The sequence below is a fragment of the Mustelus asterias genome, chromosome 20 (assembly GCF_964213995.1).
Source record: "Mustelus asterias chromosome 20, sMusAst1.hap1.1, whole genome shotgun sequence".
NCBI lineage: Eukaryota > Metazoa > Chordata > Chondrichthyes > Carcharhiniformes > Triakidae > Mustelus > Mustelus asterias.
Genome location: NC_135820.1, coordinates 80,007,204 through 80,027,171, shown reverse-complemented (window position 1 = coordinate 80,027,171; position 19,968 = coordinate 80,007,204). Strand labels below are relative to the sequence as shown.

The following is a 19,968-nucleotide window of genomic DNA, read 5'->3' as shown; positions in this document are numbered from 1 at the left end:
ACACACACACACTCAACACACACACACACACTCAACACACACACACACACTCAACACACACACACTCAACACACACACACACTCAACACACACACTCAACACACACACACACTCAACACACACACACACTCAACACACACACACACTCAACACACACACACACTCAACACACACACTCAACGCACACTCAACACGCACACTCAACACGCACACGCACACTCAACACGCACACGCACACGCACACTCAACACGCACACGCACACTCAACACGCACACGCATACTCAACACGCACACGCACACGCACACTCAACATGCACACGCACACTCAACACGCACACGCACACAACACGCACACGCACACTCAACACGCACACGCACACTCAACACGCACACGCACTCAACACGCACACGCACACTCAACACGCACACGCACACTCAACACGCACACGCACACTCAACACGCACACGCACACTCAACACGCACACGCACGCTCAACACGCACACGCACGCTCAACACGCACACACTCAACACACACACTCAACACACACACACACTCAACACACACACTCAACGCACACTCAACACGCACACTCAACACGCACATGCACAGTCAACACGCACACGCACACTCAACACGCACACGCACACTCAACACGCACACGCACACGCACACGCACAGTCAACACGCACACGCACACTCAACACGCACACGCACACTCAACACGCACACGCACACTCAACACGCACACGCACACTCAACACGCACACGCACACTCAACACGCACACGCACACTCAACACGCACACGCACACTCAACACGCACACGCACACTCAACACGCACACGCACACTCAACACGCACACGCACACTCAACACGCACACGCACACTCAACACGCACACTCAACACGCACACGCACACTCAACACGCACACGCACACGCACACTAAACACGCACACGCACACTCAACACGCACACGCACACTCAACACGCACACTCAACACGCACACTCAACACGCACACGCACACTCAACACGCACACGCACACTCAACACGCACACGCACACTCAACACGCACACGCACACTCAACACGCACACGCACACTCAACACGCACACGCACACGCACACTCAACACGCACACGCACACTCAAAACGCACACGCACACTCAACACGCACACGCACACTCAACACGCACACGCACACACTCAACACGCACACACACACACTCAACACACACACACACACTCAACACACACACACACACTCAACACGCACACACACACACTCAACACACACACACACTCAACACACACACACACTCAACACGCACACACACTCAACACGCACACACACTCAACACGCACACACACTCAACACGCACACTCAACACGCACACGCACACTCAACACGCACACGCACACGCACACTAAACACGCACACGCACACTCAACACGCACACGCACACTCAACACGCACACTCAACACGCACACGCACACTCAACACGCACACGCACACTCAACACGCACACGCACACTCAACACGCACACGCACACTCAACACGCACACGCACACTCAACACGCACACGCACACTCAACACGCACACGCACACTCAACACGCACACGCACACACTCAACACACACACTCAACACACACACACACACACTCAACACGCACACACACACACTCAACACACACACACACTCAACACACATACACACTCAACACACACACACACACACTCAACACACACACACACACACTCAACACACACACACACTCAACACACACACACACTCAACACGCACACACACTCAACACGCACACACACTCAACACGCACACACACTCAACACGCACACACACTCAACACGCACACACACTCAACACGCACACACACTCAACACGCACACACACTCAACACACACACGCACACTCAACACGCACACACACTCAACACGCACACACACTCAACACGCACACACACTCAACACACACACACACACACTCAACACACACACACACACACTCAACACACACACACACTCAACACACACACACACTCAACACGCACACACACTCAACACGCACACACACTCAACACGCACACACACTCAACACGCACACACACTCAACACGCACACACACTCAACACGCACACACACTCAACACGCACACACACTCAACACACACACGCACACTCAACACGCACACGCACGCTCAACACGCACACACTCAACACACACACACACACTCAACACACACACACACTCAACACACACACTCAACGCACACTCAACACGCACACTCAACACGCACATGCACAGTCAACACGCACACGCACACTCAACACGCACACGCACACTCAACACGCACATGCACAGTCAACACGCACACGCACACTCAACACGCACACGCACACTCAACACGCACACGCACAGTCAACACGCACACGCACACTCAACACGCACACGCACACTCAACACGCACACGCACACTCAACACGCACACGCACACTCAACACGCACACGCACGCTCAACACGCACACGCACGCTCAACACGCACACACTCAACACACACACACACACACTCAACACACACACACACTCAACACACACACTCAACACGCACACTCAACACGCACACTCAACACGCACACTCAACACGCACACGCACACTCAACACGCACACGCACACTCAACACGCACACGCACACTCAACACGCACACGCACGCTCAACACGCACACGCACGCTCAACACGCACACACTCAACACACACACACACACACTCAACACACACACACACTCAACACACACACTCAACACGCACACTCAACACGCACACTCAACACGCACACTCAACACGCACACGCACACTCAACACGCACACGCACACTCAACACGCACACGCACACTCAACACGCACACGCACACTCAACACGCACACTCAACACGCACATGCACACACTCAACACACACACACACACACTCAACACACACACACACACTCAACACACACACACACACTCAACACACACACACACACTCAACACACACACACACACTCAACACACACACACACACTCAACACACACACACACTCAACACACACACTCAACACACACACACACTCAACACACACACACACTCAACACACACACACACTCAACACACACACACACTCAACACACACACACACTCAACACACACACACACTCAACACACACACACACTCAACACACACACACACTCAACTCACACACACACTCAACACACACACTCAACGCACACTCAACACGCACACTCAACACGCACACGCACACTCAACACGCACACGCACACGCACACTCAACACGCACACGCACACTCAACACGCACACGCACACTCAACACGCACACGCACACTCAACACGCACACGCACACTCAACACGCACACGCACACTCAACACGCACACGCACACTCAACACGCACACGCACACTCAACACGCACACGCACACTCAACACGCACACGCACACGCACACGCACACGCACACGCACACTCAACACGCACACGCACACTCAACACGCACACGCACACTCAACACGCACACGCACACTCAACACGCACACGCACACTCAACACGCACACGCACACTCAACACGCACACGCACACTCAACACGCACACGCACACTCAACACGCACACGCACACACTCAACACACACACACACTCAACACACACACACACTCAACACACACACACACACTCAACACACACACACACACAACACACACACACACTCAACACACACACACACACTCAACACACACACACACACACACACACTCAACACACACACACACTCAACACACACACTCAACACACACACACTCAACACACACACACACTCAACACACACACACACTCAACACACGCACACACTCAACACACACACACACTCAACACACACACACACTCAACACACACACACACACTCAACACACACACACACACACACTCAACACACACACACACTCAACACACACACACACTCAACACACACACACACTCAACACGCACACACACTCAACACGCACACACACTCAACACGCACACACACTCAACACGCACACACACTCAACACGCACACACACTCAACACGCACACACACTCAACACACACACGCACACTCAACACGCACACGCACGCTCAACACGCACACACTCAACACACACACACACACTCAACACACACACACACTCAACACACACACTCAACGCACACTCAACACGCACACTCAACACACACATGCACAGTCAACACGCACACGCACACTCAACACGCACACGCACACTCAACACGCACATGCACAGTCAACACGCACACGCACACTCAACACGCACACGCACACTCAACACGCACACGCACGCTCAACACGCACACACTCAACACACACACACACACACTCAACACACACACACACTCAACACACACACTCAACACGCACACTCAACACGCACACTCAACACGCACACGCACACTCAACACTCACACGCACACTCAACACGCACACGCACACTCAACACGCACACTCAACACGCACACGCACACTCAACACGCACACTCAACACGCACACGCACACTCAACACGCACACGCACACTCAACACGCACACGCACACTCAACACGCACACGCACACTCAACACGCACACTCAACACGCACATGCACACACTCAACACACACACACACACACTCAACACACACACACACACACTCAACACACACACACACACTCAACACACACACACACACTCAACACACACACACACACTCAACACACACACACACACTCAACACACACACACACTCAACACACACACTCAACACACACACACACTCAACACACACACACACTCAACACACACACACACACTCAACACACACACACACTCAACACACACACACACTCAACACACACACACACTCAACACACACACACACTCAACTCACACACACACTCAACACACACACTCAACGCACACTCAACACGCACACTCAACACGCACACGCACACTCAACACGCACACGCACACGCACACTCAACACGCACACGCACACTCAACACGCACACGCACACTCAACACGCACACGCACACTCAACACGCACACGCACACTCAACACGCACTCAACACGCACACGCACACTCAACACGCACACGCACACTCAACACGCACACGCACACTCAACACGCACACGCACACTCAACACGCACACGCACACGCACACTCAACACGCACACACTCAACACACACACACACTCAACACACACACACACTCAACACACACACACACTCAACACACACACACACACTCAACACACACACACACACACTCAACACACACACACACTCAACACACACACACACTCAACACGCACACACACTCAACACGCACACACACTCAACACGCACACACACTCAACACGCACACACACTCAACACGCACACACACTCAACACGCACACGCACGCTCAACACGCACACACTCAACACACACACACACACTCAACACACACACACACTCAACACACACACTCAACGCACACTCAACACGCACACTCAACACGCACATGCACAGTCAACACGCACACGCACACTCAACACGCACACGCACACTCAACACGCACACGCACACGCACACGCACAGTCAACACGCACACGCACACTCAACACGCACACGCACACTCAACACGCACACGCACAGTCAACACGCACACGCACACTCAACACGCACACGCACTCAACACGCACACACACTCAACACGCACACACACTCAACACGCACACACACTCAACACGCACACACACTCAACACGCACACACACTCAACACACACACGCACACTCAACACGCACACGCACGCTCAACACGCACACACTCAACACACACACACACACTCAACACACACACACACTCAACACACACACTCAACGCACACTCAACACGCACACTCAACACGCACATGCACAGTCAACACGCACACGCACACTCAACACGCACACGCACACTCAACACGCACACGCACACGCACACGCACAGTCAACACGCACACGCACACTCAACACGCACACGCACACTCAACACGCACACGCACAGTCAACACGCACACGCACACTCAACACGCACACGCACAGTCAACACGCACACGCACACTCAACACGCACACGCACACTCAACACGCACACGCACACTCAACACGCACACGCACACTCAACACGCACACGCACACTCAACACGCACACGCACACTCAACACGCACATGCACAGTCAACACGCACACGCACACTCAACACGCACACGCACACTCAACACGCACACGCACACTCAACACGCACACGCACAGTCAACACGCACACGCACACTCAACACGCACACGCACACTCAACACGCACACGCACACTCAACACGCACACGCACACTCAACACGCACACGCACACTCAACACGCACACGCACACTCAACACGCACACGCACACTCAACACGCACACGCACGCTCAACACGCACACACTCAACACACACACACACTCAACACACACACACACTCAACACACACACTCAACGCACACTCAACACGCACACTCAACACGCACATGCACAGTCAACACGCACACGCACACTCAACACGCACACGCACACTCAACATGCACACGCACACTCAACACGCACACGCACACTCAACACGCACACGCACACTCAACACGCACACGCACACGCACACTCAACACGCACACGCACTCTCAACACGCACACGCACACTCAACACGCACACTCAACACGCACACACTCAACACACACACACACACACTCAACACACACACACACACTCAACACACACACACACACTCAACACACACACACACACTCAACACACACACACACACTCAACACACACACACACTCAACACACACACTCAACACACACACACACTCAACACACACACACACTCAACACACACACACACTCAACACACACACACACTCAACACACACACTCAACGCACACTCAACACGCACACTCAACACGCACACGCACACTCAACACGCACACGCACACTCAACACGCACATGCACAGTCAACACGCACACGCACACTCAACACGCACACGCACACTCAACACGCACACGCACAGTCAACACGCACACGCACACTCAACACGCACACGCACACTCAACACGCACACGCACACTCAACACGCACACGCACACTCAACACGCACACGCACACTCAACACGCACACGCACACTCAACACGCACACGCACACTCAACACGCACACGCACACGCACACTCAACACGCACACGCACACTCAACACGCACACGCACGCTCAACACGCACACGCACGCTCAACACGCACACACACTCAACACACACACTCAACACACACACACACTCAACACACACACTCAACGCACACTCAACACGCACACTCAACACGCACATGCACAGTCAACACGCACACGCACACTCAACACGCACACGCACACTCAACACGCACACGCACACTCAACATGCACACGCACACTCAACACGCACACGCACACTCAACACGCACACGCACACTCAACACGCACACGCACACGCACACTCAACACGCACACGCACTCTCAACACGCACACGCACACTCAACACGCACACTCAACACGCACACGCACACACTCAACACACACACACACACACTCAACACACACACACACACTCAACACACACACACACACTCAACACACACACACACACTCAACACACACACACTCAACACACACACACACTCAACACACACACTCAACACACACACACACTCAACACACACACACACTCAACACACACACACACTCAACACACACACACACTCAACACACACACTCAACGCACACTCAACACGCACACTCAACACGCACACGCACACTCAACACGCACACGCACACGCACACTCAACACGCACACGCACACTCAACACGCACACGCATACTCAACACGCACACGCACACGCACACTCAACATGCACACGCACACTCAACACGCACACGCACACAACACGCACACGCACACTCAACACGCACACGCACACTCAACACGCACACGCACACTCAACACGCACACGCACACTCAACACGCACACGCACACTCAACACGCACACGCACACTCAACACGCACACGCACACTCAACACGCACACGCACGCTCAACACGCACACGCACGCTCAACACGCACACACTCAACACACACACTCAACACACACACACACTCAACACACACACTCAACGCACACTCAACACGCACACTCAACACGCACATGCACAGTCAACACGCACACGCACACTCAACACGCACACGCACACTCAACACGCACACGCACACTCAACATGCACACGCACACTCAACACGCACACGCACACTCAACACGCACACGCACACTCAACACGCACACGCACACGCACACTCAACACGCACACGCACTCTCAACACGCACACGCACACTCAACACGCACACTCAACACGCACACTCAACACGCACACGCACACACTCAACACACACACACACTCAACACACACACACACACACTCAACACACACACACACACTCAACACACACACACACACTCAACACACACACACTCAACACACACACACACTCAACACACACACTCAACACACACACACACTCAACACACACACACACTCAACACACACACACACTCAACACACACACACACTCAACACACACACTCAACGCACACTCAACACGCACACTCAACACGCACACGCACACTCAACACGCACACGCACACGCACACTCAACACGCACACGCACACTCAACACGCACACGCATACTCAACACGCACATGCACACGCACACTCAACATGCACACGCACACTCAACACGCACACGCACACTCAACACGCACACGCACACTCAACACGCACACGCACACTCAACACGCACACGCACACGCACACTCAACACGCACACGCACACTCAACACGCACACGCACACTCAACACGCACACGCATACTCAACACGCACACGCACACTCAACACGCACACGCACACTCAACACGCACACTCAACACGCACACGCACACTCAACACGCACACGCACACTCAACACGCACACGCACACTCAACACGCACACGCATACTCAACACGCACGCGCACACTCAACACGCACACGCACACTCAACACGCACACTCAACACGCACACGCACACTCAACACGCACACGCATACTCAACACGCACACGCACACTCAACACGCACACGCACACTCAACACGCACACTCAACACGCACACGCACACGCACACTCAACACGCACACGCACACTCAACACGCACACGCACACTCAACACGCACACTCAACACGCACACGCACACTCAACACGCACACGCACACTCAACACGCACACGCACACGCACACTCAACACGCACACGCACACTCAACACGCACACGCACACTCAACACGCACACGCATACTCAACACGCACACGCACACGCACACTCAACATGCACACGCACACTCAACACGCACACGCACACTCAACACGCACACGCACACTCAACACGCACACGCACACTCAACACGCACACGCACACTCAACACGCACACGCACACTCAACACGCACACGCATACTCAACACGCACACGCATACTCAACACGCACACGCACACTCAACACGCACACTCAACACGCACACTCAACACGCACACGCACACTCAACACGCACACGCACACTCAACACGCACACTCAACACGCACACGCACACTCAACACGCACACGCATACTCAACACGCACGCGCACACTCAACACGCACACGCACACTCAACACGCACACTCAACACGCACACGCACACTCAACACGCACACGCATACTCAACACGCACACGCACACTCAACACGCACACGCACACTCAACACGCACACTCAACACGCACACGCACACGCACACGCACACGCACACTCAACACGCACACGCACACTCAACACGCACACGCACACTCAACACGCACACTCAACACGCACACGCACACTCAACACGCACACGCACACTCAACACGCACACGCACACTCAACACACGCACGCACACTCAACACGCGCACGCACACTCAACACGCACACGCACACTCAACACGCACACGCACACTCAACACGCACACGCACACTCAACACGCACACGCACACTCAACACGCACACGCACACTCAACACGCACACGCACACTCAACACGCACACGCACACTCAACACGCACACGCACACTCAACACGCACACGCACACTCAACACGCACACGCACACTCAACACGCACACGCACACTCAACACACACACACTCAACACACACACACACACTCAACACACACACACACTCAACACACACACACTCAACACACACACACACTCAACACACACACACACAACACGCACACACACTCAACACACACACACACACACTCAACACACACACACACAACACGCACACACACTCAACACGCACACACACACACTCAACACACACACACACTCAACACACACACACACTCAACACACACACACACACTCAACACACACACACACACTCAACACACACACACACACTCAACACACACACACACACTCAACACACACACACTCAACACACACACACACTCAACACACACACACACTCAACACACACACACACACTCAACACACACACACACACTCAACACACACACACACACACACTCAACACACACACACACACACACTCAACACACACACACACACACACTCAACACACACACACACACACTCAACACACACACACACTCAACACACACACACACACTCAACACACACACACACACACACACACTCAACACACACACACACTCAACACACACACACACACACACACTCAACACACACACACACACTCAACACACACACACACACACACTCAACACACACACACACACTCAACACACACACTCACACTCACACACACACACACTCATACTCTCTGACACACACACTCACACTCACACTAACTGCTCCACTGTCAAGTACCATGTTGGTCAGGTGATTTCTTGGAAAAGGCGTCGCTGCTCTCAGTTCAAAGGTGAATTTACACTTTATGAATTATGATTTTCTCAACAGCCATGACTAGTGGAATTCTGGGGTATTTACCAATGAATGGAATGGAAGGACTGAATATACGGAAGCTAAATCTGCCAATGACGCTGAGATAGGTTAACCATAAAACTGTAAGAAATAGGAGGAGGCCGTTCAGCCCCTCGAGCCTGCTCCGCCATTCAATAGGATCATGGCTGATCCGACATTCCTCACTTTCCTGCCCCTTCCCCGTAACCCTCGAATCCCTTACTGATCAAAAATCTATCTCAGCCTTAAATATATACAAGGACTCTGCTCCCCACAGCATTTTGCAAGAGATTTTGCTGAGCAGAGACTGATAGCCAAGTTCCGCACACATGAGGACGGCCTCAACTGGGATCTTGGGTTCATGTCACACTATCTGTAACCCCCAAGACTTGCCTGGGCTTGCAAAATCTCACTAACTGTCCTGGCTGGAGACAATACACATCTCTTCAACCTGTGCTTAACTCTCTCTCCACTCACATTGTCTGTACCTTTAAGACTTGATTACCTGTAAAGACTTGCATTCCAATCATTATTTTGTAAATTGAGTTTGTGTCTTTATATGCTCTGTTTGTGAACTGAAATCCCACTCACCTGATGAAAGAGCAGCGCTCCGAAAGCTAATGGCTTTTGCTACCAAATAAACCTGTTGGACTTTAACCTGTTCTTGACAGAAGCCAGAGGGTGGTTGTAGAGGGTTGTTTTCAAACTGGAGGCCTGTGACCAGTGGTGTGCCTCAGGGATCAGTGCTGGGTCCACTGTTATTTGTCATTTGTATTAATGATTTGGATGAGAATATAGGAGGCATGGTTCGTAAGTTTGCAGATGACACCAAGATTGGTGGCAAAGTGGACAGTGAAGAAAGTTATCTCCGATTGCAACGGGATCTTGATCAATTGGGCCAGTGGGCTGACGAATGGCAGATGGAGCTTAATTTAGACAAATGCGAGGTAATGAATTTTGGTAGATTAAACCAGGGCAGGACTTACTCAGTTAATGGTAGGGCGTTGGGGAGAGTTACAGAACAAAGAGATCTAGGAGTACATGTTCATAGCTCCTTGAAAGTGGAGTCACAGGTGGACAGAGTGGTGAAGAAGGCATTCGGCATGCTTGGTTTCTTCGTTCAGAACATTGAATACAGGAGTTGGGACATCTTGTTGAAGTTGTACAAGACATTGGTAAGGCCACACTTGGAATACTGTGTGCAATTCTGGTCACCCTATTATAGAAAGGATATTATTAAACTAGAAAGAGTACAGAAAAGATTTACTAGGATGTTACTGGGACTTGATGGATTGAGTTATAAGGAGCGGCTGATTAGACTGGGACTTTTCTCTCTGGAGCGTAGGAGGCTGAGGGGTGACCTTATAGAGGTCTATAAAATAATGAAGGGCATAGACAAGGTAGATAGTCAATATCTTTTCCCAAAGGTAGGGGTGTCTAAAACTAGAGGGCATAGGTTTAAGGTGAGAGGGGAGAGATACAAAAGTGTCCAGAGGGGCAATTTTTTCACACTGAGGGTGGTGAGTGTCTGGAACAAGCTGCCAGAGGTAGTAGTAGAGGCGGGTACAATTTTGTCTTTTAAAAAGCATTTAGACAGTTACATGGGTACGATGGATATAGAGGGATATGGGCCAAATGCGGGCAATTGGGATTAGCTTAGGAGTTTAAAAAAAAAAGGGCGGCATGGACAAGTTGGGCCGAAGGGCCTGTTTCCATTCTGTAAACCTCTGTGACTCTATAAGACAATCCCTCCATACCGGGGATTATCCCAGTGAACCTTCTCTGTGCTGCCTCCAATGAAATAATATCTTTCCTTAAATAAGGGACCAAAACTGCTCTCAATGCTCCAGATGTGGTCTCTCCAGTACCTTGTACAGCTGCAGCAAGATTTCCCTACCCTTACACTCCAACCCCCTTGAAATAAGGGCCAATATTCCATTACCCTGCCTGATTACCTGCTGTACCTGTGTGCTAGCTTTCTGTGTTTTGTCTTTTCCTCCTGTCTTTCCAAAAGGTCAAATATCTCTGGATATTAAATTCCCAGTTTTGATCTTCCTGTAAACATATGTCTGTAACGGCTGTGAGATCATATCCATTTACCTCGATTTGCGCTGTCAGTTCAGCAATCTCATTCTGAATGCTTTGTGCATTAAGATACAAAACCTTTGGGCTTGTCTTTTTGCCATTTATAATTATCCTAACTTTTCTCTGTTCTGTGGCCCTATTCGCCTCTCACCTTTGATTACCCTGTCCACTGATTTTACATTTTACTGTTCTCTCTCTTTTATGACTGTCCTTGTTTCTCTGTCCCCTGTCACCCTGCTTAGTTTTCTATCTCCCTGCCTTTCTAATTTAAACCCTCCCCAACCACACGAGCAAACACTCGCCCTCGGCCATCAATCCCGGCCCTGCCAAGGAAGATAAGGTTTCAAGAAGAGACAGAGTCTGTAAAGGGATATGGATTGGCTACACGAGTGAGCAACATTTAACAGATGCAGTACAATGTGGAAAAATATTAACTTGTCCAATAGAAAAATGGCACACTATTCAAATGGAAAGAAATTGCAGAGCACAAAGGGCCGAATGATCTCCTCCTGCTCCTGTATCCTATATTCCTATGACCCGGATTTGGATATTTGGATATGCCACCTATTTCTGGCAAGATTCTCGCCAATGGGGGAAAGGGGATTGACTTCACAAATTTGGTGGTCCATTTCACATCAGTTGGAAGTTGATATTGGCTCAACCCGACATATGGGGGTCACAGGTTGAAGGAACAGACTTAAAGCACTTGCAGTTTTCTCTAACTGTCAGTATAGAGTCATAGAGGTTTACAGCATGGAAACAGGCCCTTCGGCCCAACTTGTCCACGCCGCCGTTTTTTTTAAAAACCCCTAAACTAATCCCAATTGCCCGCATTTGGCCATTATCCCTCTATACCCATCGTACCCATGTAACTATCTAAATGCTTTTTAAAAGATAAAATTGTACCCGCCTCTACTACTACCTCTGGCAGCTTGTTCCAGACACTCACCACCCTCTGTGTGGAAGAATTGCCCCTCTGGACACTTTTGTATCTCTCCCCTCTCACCTTAAATCTCTGCCCTCTAAGTTTTAGACTCCCCTACCTTTGGGAAAAGATATTGACTATCTATCTGATCTGTGCCCCTCATTATTTTATAGACCTCTATAAGGTCACCCCTCAGCCTCCTATGCTCCAGAGAAAAAAGGCCCAGTCTATTCAGCCTCTCCTTATAACTCAAACCATCAAGTCCCGGTAGCATCCTAGTAAATCTTTTCTGCACTCTTTCTAGTTTAATAATATCCTTTCTATAATAGGGTGACCAGAATTGCACACTGTATTCCAAGTGAGGCCTTGCCAATGTCTTGTACAACTTCAACAAGACGTCCCAACTCCTGTATTCAATGTTCCGACCGATGAAACCAAGCGTGCTGAATGCCTTCTTCACCACTCTGTCCACCTGTGACTCCACTTTCAAGGAACTATGAACATGTACCCCTAGATCTCTTTGTTCTCTAACTCTCCCCAATGCCCTACCATTAACTGAATAAGTCCTGCCCTGGTTCAATCTACCAAAATGCATCACCTCACATTTGTCTAAATTAAACTCCATCTGCCATTCGTCAGCCCACTGGCCCAATTGATCAAGACCCCGTTGCAATTGGAGATAACTTTCTTCGCTGTCCGATCTGAAGTGTTTTAAAGTTTCCTGCTTTTTTAAAATATAAAAGGCTGCAGCTTTCAGTGAAAATTACAAAAAAACCCTCTGCTGGATTGTTTCAATTGTCAGGCTATCTGGTGGAGGTCATCCTGAAAGACGTGGTTAGGGTGCATTGACCCCGAACAGGCGCCAGAGTGTGGCGCCTAGGGAAATTTCACAGTAACTTCATTGCAGTGTTAATGTTAGCTTTACTTGTGACGAATAAATAAATTTAAAGGTCAGGAAAAAAAAACCTGTTCATGCAGTTTCAATACTGTTCTTTGTTCACATTTTCCCACGGACTATTTTATGCCTTTGAGTGCTTGACCGACTTTCACCAAGAGCTTCAATAATCTTGTGGGGGGGTTGGGGAGTTGGCGGGAGGGGGGCAGGTGGCAGAGTTCATAGTTTGCCTGATAGCTTAGAGAAACCATTAAAGTATTAGTTGTCTTCGATGTTAACTAACCACAAAAACAGAGAATGCTGGAAAATCGCAGCAGGTCTGACAGCATTTGTGGAGAGAGAACAGGGCTGATGCTGAGTCTGGATGACCCTGTGTCAGAGTTAAACAGATGTTTGTTTTATAAAAGATGAAGTACGTTTGATTTTAAAGCTTTGAATGTGTTTTATGAATGGAATGTTTTTTTCACTGACAAGCTTGTAGGACTGAGAGCTGTAGTAGATTATTAGACACTTATCTTTTACATCTCCACGTGGCTCCTGAGGTCTGCCTGTGGTGCATACTGGGTGAGTGGCTCTGGATGTGGCATGGAGGGTATGAGTAGGCATGGGGGGGTGGGTGCAGATATTGGATCCATGGGCTAAGGAGAGGAGGGATGAGCTCGGTCACTTTGTTCTGAATCATGATTGGTTGATCCTTACTGAAAGGGATTCCATGGCTGAACATCAGGCATGAGGTGGGCAAGCAATGAGCTTTGATCGTGATGGCCCCCATAGTGGAAAAGCCAGCAATTCCATTGGCCCATGTGTTTAGGAATGAGTGGCTGTGGATTGTGGTGCTATAGAAATGCATGTCCATGAGAGAGAAATCTGAGCCCACAACACTGGGCACCCCAATTGCAAAGCTGTCCCCCACGCATCACAGCCCCTCCTAATGTGAGCCCCCCCCCAATGTGGAGCCCTGCACTGAGCCTCCAAAAACATGGAGCACTCATCCTAATCCTGTCCGCAGTTATCATCAAACCCTGATCCCAACCATATCCCGAACCCTATTCCCAACCTTATCCCGAACTCTATTCCCAACCTTATCCCGAACTCTATTCCCAATCATATCCTGGACTCTATTCCCAATCATATCCCGAATCCTGTTCCCGACCATATCCCGAATCCTGTTCCCGACCATATCCCGAATCCTGTTCCCGACCATATCCCGAACCCTGTTCCCAACCGTATCCCGAACCTTGTTCCCAGCCATATCCCGAATCCTATTCCCAACCATATCCCGAATCCTATTCCCAACCATATCCCGAACCCTGTTCCCAACCCTATTCCTAACCATATCCCAAACCCTATTCCTAACTTTATCCCGGACCCTATTCCCAACATTATCCCGAACCCTATTCCCAACATTATCCCAAACCCTATTCCCAACCATATCCTAAACCCTATTCCCAACATTATCCCGAACCCTATTCCCAATCAGAACTCGCACCCAAATCTCCACCCAAATTCTTCTCTGCAGTAATGTTGGCTCTAAGTGTGTGGTGATGTAATTGGCTATTTGTGATTTGTTGCCAGGTATCGGTACAGTTGTTGTGATTTGTTGCCAGGTATCGGTACAGTTGTTGTGATTTGTTGCCAGGTATCGGTACAGTTGTTGTGATTTGTTGCCAGGTATCGGTACAGTCCCTGTGGGCCGGGTGGAGACGGGGGTGCTGAAACCTGGCATGGTGGTGACCTTTGCCCCAGTCAACATCACCACGGAGGTGAAATCGGTGGAGATGCACCACGAGGCCTTGTCTGAGGCCCTGCCTGGCGACAATGTCGGCTTCAACGTGAAGAACGTGTCGGTCAAGGACGTTCGCCGTGGCAATGTGTGTGGAGACAGCAAGAATGATCCACCCACAGAGGCCTGCACCTTCACCGCCCAGGTGGGTAGTGTCTCAGGGGAGTAATATGGAGACATTTCAGGGGGAAGCTGGATAAACACACGAGGGAGAAAGGAAATAGGACAAACAGGGAATGCTGGAAAATCTCAGCAGGTCTGGACAGCATCTGTGGAGAGAGGACAGAGCTAATGTTTCGAGTCAGAGCTCTGACGAAGGGTCACCCAGACGCGAAACGTTGGCTCTAGTCTCTCCCCACAGAGGCTGTCAGACCTGCTGAGATTTTTCAACACTTTCTGTTTTTGTTTCAGATTCCAGCGTCCGCAGTATTTTGCTTTTGTATTAAGGGTGGCACGGTGGCACAGTGGTTAGCACTGCTGCTTCACAGCGTCAGGGACCCGGGTTCAATTCCGGCCTCGGGTCACTGTCTGTGTGGAGTCTGCACATTCTCCCCGTGTCCGTGTGGGTTTCCTCCGGGTGCTCCGGTTTCCTCCCACAGACCAAAGATGTGCCGGTTAGGTGGATTGGCCATGCTAAATTGCCCTGTAGTGTCAGGGGGATTAGCAGGGTAAATACGCGGAGTTACGGGAATGAGGCCTGGGTGGGATTGTGGTCAGTGCAGACTCTGGGCTGAATGGCCTCCTTCTGCACTGTTGATTCTATGTCCGTTCTATGTTTATTAAGGAATAGAAGGAGATTTTGATAGGGTGGGAGGAGGTTTGTGGGGAGCAGAAACACACCAGCATGGACCGGTTGGGCTGAGTGGCCTCTTTCTGTGCTGAGCATGTTGTATAACTGAGTTGTGAGTGGCGAGGTAGTGATATCGGTGTGTGTGTCCCCAGGTGATTATTCTGAACCATCCCGGGCAAATCAGTGCTGGTTACTCCCCTGTCATTGACTGCCACACCGCCCACATCGCCTGCAAATTTGCAGAGCTGAAGGAAAAGATCGACCGTCGCTCAGGCAAGAAGCTGGAAGACAATCCCAAAACCTTAAAGTCTGGTGATGCCGCCATCGTGGAGATGTCTCCAGGGAAACCAATGTGTGTGGAGAGCTTTTCCAAGTATCCCCCTCTGGGTGAGTATCAGTGGGCGGCTATAGAGACACCCGGATTCCCAAAGTGGTTTTCACCCAATGATGTACTTCTAAAATATAAACAAAGTCAATGTGTAGGAAGGATGGCAACCAGTTTGTGCACAGCAAGCTCCCGCAAACAGCAATAGGATAATAACCCAGCATGCAGTTTGAACACAACACTGAGGGAACTCATTGTGGGTGCGGCAGGATCCTTTACACTGACCCGAAAAGGTAGAAGGGGGACCTCAGACTGACATCTCCGCCAACAGAATGCACCTTCGACAACGCAAAATTCCCTCAACACTGACCCTCTGACAGTGTGGCACTCCCTCAGCACTGACCCTCTGACAGTGCAGCACTCCCTCAGTACTGACCCTCTAACAGTGCGACACTCCCTCAGCACTGACTCTCTGACAGTGCGGCACTCCCTCAGTACTGACCCTCTGACAGTGCGGCACTCCCTCAGTACTGACCCTCTGACAGTGCGGGACTCCCTCAGTACTGACCCTCTGACAGTGCGGCACTCCCCCAGCACTGACCCTCTGACAGTGCGGCACTCCCTCAGTACCGACCCTCTGACAGTGCGACACTCCCTCAGTACTGACCCTCTGACAGTGCGACACTCCCTCAGTACTGACCCTCTGACAGCGCGGCACTCCCTCAGTACTGACCCACAGACAGTGCGGCACTCCCTCAGCACTGACCCTCTGACAGTGCGGCACTCCCTCAGTACTGACCCTCTGACAGTGCGGCACTCCCTCAGTACTGACCCTCTGACAGTGCGGCACTCCCTCAGCACTGACCCTCTAACAGTGCGGCGCTCCCTCAGTGCTGCTTTGGGACTGTCTGGATGATGCTCTCAAGTCACCTGGAGCAGTTTGATGAACCTTTACCTTTCTGTGTAAGGGGCGAGCGGGTTACTCACTGAGCTACTGTGGGTGTATCTGGCATTGCTGCCCCCCTCTCATTCCCCCCCCCCCCCCCCCCCGCTATTAACCTGCCTCTCTGTCTGGATTTCCAGGACGTTTTGCTGTCCGTGACATGAGGCAGACAGTTGCTGTGGGCGTCATTAAGAATGTGGAGAAGAAAGCTGTGAGTGCCGGTAAGATCACCAAGTCTGCCCAGAAGGCTCAGAAAGCTCAGGGCAAATGAATCGGATGCCCCAAGGCCAGGAAGGCAACACCCCTCAAACTCCACCCTGCCCCCAAAGGGCACTTCTGTACGTCTGCTACTCAAAGCTCATTGGTCAACGACTGGATGTTAACTATTAAAGTCCAATGGAAGTTTTTTAAGAGGAAAAGCATGTCTCGGCAATTGTGAGGAACCCAATTAGTTTTATCAATAAACATTGCAGCCACACGAAACCCACAGCCTCCCGGTGTGCTTTCTTGAGACTCGCTGCACTTGTGACATGACATCGAGGATCGCTTTCTTTGTTACTCAGAATCCAGAAAGCGGAGAGGTTAAAGGTCACCCGTGCAACGTGAGAAATTTGAAATCAGTTGATAAAAAAAAAAGAATTCTAAAATGAAAATCTGGGGCGGGATTTTCCAGCCATGTTCACCCCAAGACTGGAAAATCCCACCTGAGGTCAACGGACCTTTGCGTGATCCGCCCCCTGCCCGCTACGATTCCTGTGGCGGGCGGGACAGGAAAATTCCACCCCTGGTCTCAGTGCAAGTGGGCACTAAACGACAGGATTGTTATACAATGGGGAGGGGGGGGTGGGTGAAGATGGAACTTCCTCCCACAGGGAGTGATGAAGGCAGACACAGGGAAGCTCGATAAACTCATGAGAGGGAAAGGAGTAGAAGGATGTGCTGATTGGGTGAGATGAACAGGGGTTGGGAGGATTCAGGTGCCCTGTGCCTGTGCCTGTGTCTGTGCCGGTGACTGTGCC

The 19,968-nt window shown here is 51.2% G+C and overlaps 1 protein-coding gene across 1 annotated transcript in view; it reads left to right on the top strand.

Moving 5' to 3' along the window:
* The window catches only part of LOC144508679 (elongation factor 1-alpha 2), a 53,056-nt gene extending 33,624 nt beyond the window's left edge, over positions 1–19,432 (top strand). The window contains exons 6-8 of the mRNA XM_078236925.1: positions 16,780–17,036; positions 17,834–18,068; positions 19,090–19,432. Coding sequence (XP_078093051.1) covers positions 16,780–17,036; positions 17,834–18,068; positions 19,090–19,220 — 623 coding nt within the window. The 3' untranslated portion in view covers positions 19,221–19,432. The remainder of the gene's footprint in view (positions 1–16,779; positions 17,037–17,833; positions 18,069–19,089) is intronic.
* Positions 19,433–19,968: the final 536 nt, after the last annotated feature.